The sequence below is a fragment of the Chelonoidis abingdonii genome, chromosome 19 (assembly GCF_003597395.2).
Source record: "Chelonoidis abingdonii isolate Lonesome George chromosome 19, CheloAbing_2.0, whole genome shotgun sequence".
Classification (NCBI taxonomy): Eukaryota; Metazoa; Chordata; order Testudines; family Testudinidae; genus Chelonoidis; species Chelonoidis abingdonii.
The window spans coordinates 3,990,723-3,997,386 of record NC_133787.1 but is presented as its reverse complement, the minus strand read 5'-3'; the positions used below and the strand labels follow the sequence as shown (position 1 = coordinate 3,997,386).

Here is a 6,664-nt window from a genome sequence, read left to right as displayed (position 1 = left end):
GCTACTGCCTCCTGGGGAGGTGGATTAACTACACTGACGGGAGAGGCCTCCTCTCCCGCCCACTGGCACAGGGAGCGTCTACACTGAAATGCTGCAGCTCTGTGCTTCAAGGCTAGACGAGCCCCAAGGCTGATGAACTGCTCTTCTGCAGTCGTAGGGGCCTGACGGAGACACAGCCCTGCCCTAGAGGGTGTTCCTGGACCCAGTCACTGCTCCTGAGCACAGGGCAGCACCAGAGCAGCCAAGCTGATAGCAGCTGCTATCAGGCACTTCACAGACCGCAATCAATGGGCCGCCTCCTTGGAGCAACGTCTTGTCCCCATCGCACTAGTGGCTTTGATCAGGCAGGTCAAAGCTAGTTGAACAGCAAGTTGGAGGCAGAGCCAGGAAGAGAACCCAGGAGTCCTGGCCCCCTTTCCCGCATTGCAGCCACTAGATCCCACTGGCTCCCTCCTTAGAGTCCCTCCACTCAACAGGGGAGCAGCTGCCCCGAGACGCTGTGCAAAGGGATGAGAACAGAGGCAGAGCCAGCAGCTCGGTTTTTCTCCAAAAGTTGTTTATTGAACGTTTCTTAATGTTATTCAAAAAAGAAAGATTCAAATTTTAGATAAAAAGAAAAAAACGGGTGTAAAATTCGAACTAAAGGAAAGGTCTGATCCATGGACGTGTGGAACGAACAGCCTGGAGGGGCTCACAGTATGATGCTCCCTGACCAACCTGCCCCAGAGCCCTGCGTGGCCCGCCCTTCAGAACCGATGTAGATGTGCACGCACTGCCCTCTGCTGGTGCCCGACTCGCCCTGCATGGGGGACAAGCCAGGCTTCTTGCTGCTAGGCCAGTACCCAGGGGCTAACAGAACACCTCCCCCCTCCCCGCCCCATATCTGGCTGGGAAGGATTCTGTGGGCTCCTGGACTTCAGCCTGGGGCCCCCTCCCAGGAGTGACGAATGCATGTCCAGCTCACAGCCCCGCCCCCGCTCCCCTCTCCTCCACGCCTGGGAGCCAACGCCCAGCTAAAGGGGAAGAAATGGAACGGCCGCGCTGCTGCGTGACCAGCTGGTGGTGACACAGGGACAGATGGGGGTGGGTGCTGAGGCCCAGCGCTCCCAGAAGAGGCTGTTTAAGAAAAGAAGCCAAGTGCGCGTGGAGTGATTATTTGGGCTATACACAGCTGGCGTTAGCCTTAGCGACACCACACATTTACCTGGCAAGAGCTCTTAACACAAGCCACACGGGGTTAGTAATTACTGGCTCTGCAGGCCGGGTGCCCCCGCAGGGCAGCCGGGCGCCCCCGCAGGGCAGCCGGGCTGCCAGGCACTGTTAGGTCATGCTGGGGGTGACCAAGCCCTGAAGCATGATCATGAGGCGACGGGCCGGCTTGCTCAGGGTGTTATGGGGCTCCGCCTGCAGGAACTGGAAGAGCTTCTGCCGCACCTGGTTCATGACCGACCCCATGTGGTCTCGGGTGATGGGGTCACTGTGGTCCAGGTGCATCACTGCCTCCTCCAGGTAACTGAGGGGAGAAAGGAAAGCCCAAGTTATGACTCCACGTGGTGCGCAGCCCCACCAGGGAACGTGCAGACCCCTCCTGTCTCGCCTGCCCCGGCTCAGGTGCTAGCTCCTGATCTGCCTCCTCGCAAGGCGTCCGAGGCTGCCCCCCACTTCAGCAGATGGGGCAGCTGGCAGACAGCTCCCAGCGCTCCATGTGCAGCATGGTCACTCCAACTCACAGGCGAGACTGCTGCCTGGGCTGCACATTGTGCCGGGGGCTAGAAAGCACAAGGGGTTTTGTCAGTGGTGGTTTTCACTGCATCAAGCAGAATGAGAGATTTATTTGGCACTGGGGCAACATGTGACCTACCCAGCTCTCAAGCCCTAGACAGAGAGCGAAGGGTGAAAGCAGATTAAACCGGAAATAGGCAGCAGGACTATCATCACATCTGAGCATATGGCAGGAAGTCACCTCGACCCAGACAGCACTTTAATGTGTCCTCCCATAGAGCCAACTTAGGACTGTTGTGAGAATCAAAGGCTAGATCTCCTTTTTCAAAGTCCCTCTATCGAGTCCTAGGGGAATTTCCCTTCCCAGGCTTCCAGATGTTTCTGTTGCCCTTCTCAAGCGCTTATATTTCAGGCCATGTACCCTGCTGCTCTGCAATCATGGACTCAGCTCCCCTCTGCTCCAGGATCTCTGCTGCCCTAGAGCCAGTTCCCACCCCTGAGAGTCACTGCTTCAGGCTAAGTGCAATGTTGACTCTGAAACCTAAAGATGTCAGTTTTACACAAAAGTGTTAACGATTCACTGTGGAGCACTTTAGTAAAAACACCCACAGTCCCAAACTGCTACCAACCAACCCTCCCTCCAACAACTTCCGCCAGGCACCATCGGCACATGGAAATTAAAGCTCACGGGGCAGCGTAAAGTTATATTAACTATCAAATCAGACCAGACGAACTGTGCTGGGTGTCCTGTTCATTAGTGGATTCAGTTCAGACACCTCCGCATTTTCATATCGCTGAACCTCCAGACTGTGACAGTGAAATGCCCCAGAATCCAGGAGCCCGGCCCTGGAGACTGCCAAGCTGGGGCTAAGCCCATGGGGTGACCAGGACTGAGCACAGGACTCGAGGGGAGGGCACATCACTGGCTTAGAGCCTCCCATCTTCAGACACACCTTCAGCCAACAGCCCAGCTCAGCACTTAGGACAGCGGTGATGGAAGCTAAAAAGCAAAGCCTATGGCTGAGTAGCCCTTAGTTTTCACTGTGTCCGTGCTCTGAGCACAGCCTCTCACTGAGCTGTCCACAACGATGCCCTGGTCTTCTCCTGAGCTGAGAAGCCAGTGACATGCCTGAGGAGATCGAGTTGTTCCTCGGAATGAGCACTGCCTAGTACGTGTCTACAACCGACACGCTGGTATTCCTGTTGCTAGGGGTGGAGCAGGGCGAAGCAGAACGACACTCACTTCAGTTTCAGTTCGGTGCGGGTGCCCAGATCCGAGGAGAGCTGCTGAATGAGAGACAGGAGGACGGGCTGGGAGAGCGGACACGGGTGCTGTCCAAACACCTGCTGAGGATCCACCGTCTCACAGACGTATAGGACCAGGTTCAGATCAGCTGCCGTGAGAGCCTATGAGAGACAGGTATTTAGAGATGTGTGGGGTCGAGGGGGACTGCGGAGCACCACAATGGAAGGACAAGGCCCTGCTGCATGTTCGGGCACAGCTGAACACCAGCCTTCCTGCCCAGAGGTCTCAGCACACTCAACACACCAGCTGAAAGGACCTTGCACCACCCATGGCACTCAGGAGCCCTAGGACTGGAGCAGCAGATTGAGACTGCAGGCCTCAGCACAGCTGCGTGGGGAGCTTCCTCCACCATCCATGCATTTAGCCCTTCGCTCCCAGGTACACCGCGAGCATGGCCTGCATTTGCTCAGAGCACGGGGCGGGGGAAACCAGACCCGTGGGGCCTGGCACAGGGTAGGATGGTGCTCAGATCCTATGTGGGACCAGGAGAGGAATCTGTACACTAGTTCTGCGCCCCCTGCTGGCTCAGTGGCAGAGTAACAGGGGTCAAGCACATCAACTGCTTTAATACACAGCACTACAAGGCTTCAGTTAACCCTTTGCCTGCCCCACCCCAGTGCTGTCAGAATGGGAACCACCGGCTCCACAATGCTGCAGTGGCCAGAGCTGCCGATCCCAGGGAGCCTTAGCAAAGCCTGGCTCCTGAGGAGCTACAGCAGAACAAGGGGGCATCTCCTCAGCTGGGCAGAGCCAGGGGACACATCTTGATGCCTCTGGGAGGATCAGGCCTACGTGTCAGCCTGCGTACCTGCTGGAAAGCCTGGTTGAGGCGGCCCTGCTGCAGCAGCTGCAGGACGTGAGTCTGCTGAGCCTGGAAGTCCAGGTGAGCAGAGGGGATGGGCGTGCCTGCTGCGGAGCGCATCGCCTGCACGATGCTCGAGGTGACGGCCGCTTGCTGCTCCTTCATGGCCAGGCTCACCTCTCCCTTGATGACCCTCTGCACCTGGGTCAGAATAGAGTCCTGCATGCTAGAAACAGAGGGAGGCATGAGAACAGGAGGCAGCTGCCAGGGATTTCGCTGCTCTCACACTGGTCAAGCAGGGCTCCAGCTATTAGCATAGGCGCTTTTCACGGTTTACATTCGCGTGAGCCCAAGGGTTAACATGAACTGCTTCGGTGCGCAGGCACAGACACTGAAGTACCTGGACCAAATCCGAACCCAGCCCCTGGAATTCGGCAGAGCCCCTGCACAGGTGCCCTGGGACTAGGAATCTGCAGAAGAGGCATTCGTTAGGGATCAGACGTTTGAACAGGCGGTGGAGATCCCTGCCCAAGCAGTCCCACCATACACAGCTGGGCTAGATGCAGGGGGGCCAAGTCTCCACTCAAGCCCTTGATAGGGGAGAGTTAGTGCCAATGCAGAGGGTGCTCTCTGAGATGTGGACACTTGTCTGCCAGGACTCGACCCCAGCTCAAAACGGGCATAAAGGGCCAAACCCTGGCCAGCAGCAGCCAGGTCAGACCAGTGGAGATTCCTGGAACCCAGGAGAATCCACTCTCGGGCAAGGTATATGCTGTGCTGGCTGGAAACACGCAGGGACACTGCCCTCCAGGCCTCTCGACAGCGAGAGTCGCAGGTGGGCGAGCCGATCCTCAAGTTTGTTTCACTTCTGGGGTCCCCCTAGATGCCAAGGAACGCGCTGCTGCAGAACGGGGCGGGGGGGAAGAGAGGAATCCCCCCAGGCTGGCTGAGGACATGGCGCATCAGGGATATGCTGCGAAGAGCAGCGTCAAATCAGAGTCCTTGTGGAAGGGAGTGGCTGTGCCCAGGGTGTGCCCCAGTGGCAGTGTGTGCATGCCAGGGACCAAGCCTCTGTTCAGAACGAAGAGGGAGCTGCATGTTACGAAGCGAGCCACAAGGCGGCTCTTTGGCACACCCCTCCCCCGCTGCCCCTGCCCATTCCTCCTGCCCATCCAATCCAGAGGAAGCCACCGACCAAGGCCCGACTTACTTGCCCACAATGACGTGCAGCTGATGCTGCACCTCGGTGTGCACGCTGGTGGTGATGGTGGAGGCCAGCTGATCTGTGCTGCTCTGGAAGGTGCTGATCAGCTGCCGGAGCTGGCCCAGCAAGGAGTCTCGGGCCTCCTGCTCTCGCGCCTTCTTGTTCTTCATGTGAGTCTCGAGCTGCTGGATATCTGCAATAGCCAGACAGTCCCTCAGAGGGCTGCCAATCCCCAGGCCACCCCCAGCAGAGCCCAGGCACTGGGGGGCTACCAAACCCTGCGTGTGATCTGTGAACACCAGCCTCCTCCCCTTCAGGAGCAAAGGGCCATGTGCCTGGCAGAACAGCGAACCCGACAGGTTCTGACCAGCTGGGCTTTGCTGGGTGTTCCAGCGGGGCAAGGCAGGGTGTAAACTACAGCCCAATAAGGCCACAGGACAGGCACCGGGGACATTTCCTAGGCTGGAGCGGGGAGGCCAGCAGAGATCAAGGGGCTATTTCGTGACTGATTTTGTGGTTCAGAGGATGGTCTGATCAAAGGCAATGGGGACGCAAGCTCTGCAAAGGAGCAGCAGCCTTTGGGAGCTCGCAAGGGAAGGGAGGGGCCCTGCCGGCCTGGGGAACGTGTCACTGGGCGAATGACTGGAGTCAAGCAGTGCCCGTGAGCTGGGGTCGGAGGAGCACGCTGCGGAGCAAGCTCCAGGGCTCGGCTCGCTGGGGGGTGCAGATATGCAGGGACGAGAGCCCCTTGTGCAACGCTGCACAGTCCCCGCTAGCCATCCTGGGGTGCCCAGGGGAGCTCACTTCCTCCTGCAGCATCCTGACAGACAGGGTCCAGCGTGGACACGGTCCTGCCCTGCAGCTGAGCAAGAGAAATGGCTGGTACAGTGGGGCTAATCTGCTGGCAGAACTAAAGACAAGGCCCAGCAGTCTGAGAACGGGACTCGGAGCCAGGTACAACCCAGATCTAATCTGAGCTCTTAATGTTCTCTCCAAGCTCCCCTCACCCCTTCCTCAGTTTTCCCATCTGTAGAAGCGGGGTTACACTTCCCTTCCTCATGGAGTGGCCGTGAGGAGCAGTAATGCTCCATAAAGCTCTCTGACGAGGATCTGCACTACACGAGGGCAGATCTCTGTTTCCAACAGGACTCACATTCCTGCGTCCCCTGCTTGAAGGTGTCGTTGATTTGCTGGAACATGGACTGGCAGCTCTTCTCAAATGCTGGCAACACGACGGTTTGGAACGCCTCCCTGTACGCCGACTGGATGGGCCCCTGCAGAGCATCCGCAGCTGCCCTCGCAATGGCATCTGTCAGGTTCTTGCAAAAACACACAAGACCCGAAGCTTAGCATTTTCCTGCTGCACACTTAGGATGGAGGCACTTCGCCTCCCCCTGCACATCTGCAAGCCCCTGGGCAAGCCAGAAGCAGTTAACCCCCCACCCCCCGTCATAGAATCATAGAATATCAGGGTTGGAAGGGCCCTCAGGAGGTATCTAGTCCAATCCCCTGCTCAAAGCAGAGCCAATCCCCAATTAAATCATATCAGCCAGGGCTTTGTCAAGCTTGACTGTAAAAACCTCTAAGGAAGGAGATTTCACCACCTCCCTAGGTAACCCATTCCAGTGCT

At 57.7% G+C, this 6,664-nt stretch overlaps 1 protein-coding gene across 1 annotated transcript in view; it reads right to left on the bottom strand.

Annotated features, from left to right (window-relative positions):
• Nucleotides 1-539: 539 nt before the first annotated feature.
• The window catches only part of EDC4 (enhancer of mRNA decapping 4), a 57,929-nt gene continuing 51,804 nt past the window's right edge, over nt 540-6,664 (bottom strand). The window contains exons 25-29 of the mRNA XM_032788496.2: nt 6,188-6,353; nt 5,041-5,227; nt 3,837-4,056; nt 2,966-3,129; nt 540-1,513 (exon numbers count right to left, since the gene is read on the bottom strand). Coding sequence (XP_032644387.1) covers nt 1,321-1,513; nt 2,966-3,129; nt 3,837-4,056; nt 5,041-5,227; nt 6,188-6,353 — 930 coding nt within the window. The 3' untranslated portion in view covers nt 540-1,320. The remainder of the gene's footprint in view (nt 1,514-2,965; nt 3,130-3,836; nt 4,057-5,040; nt 5,228-6,187; nt 6,354-6,664) is intronic.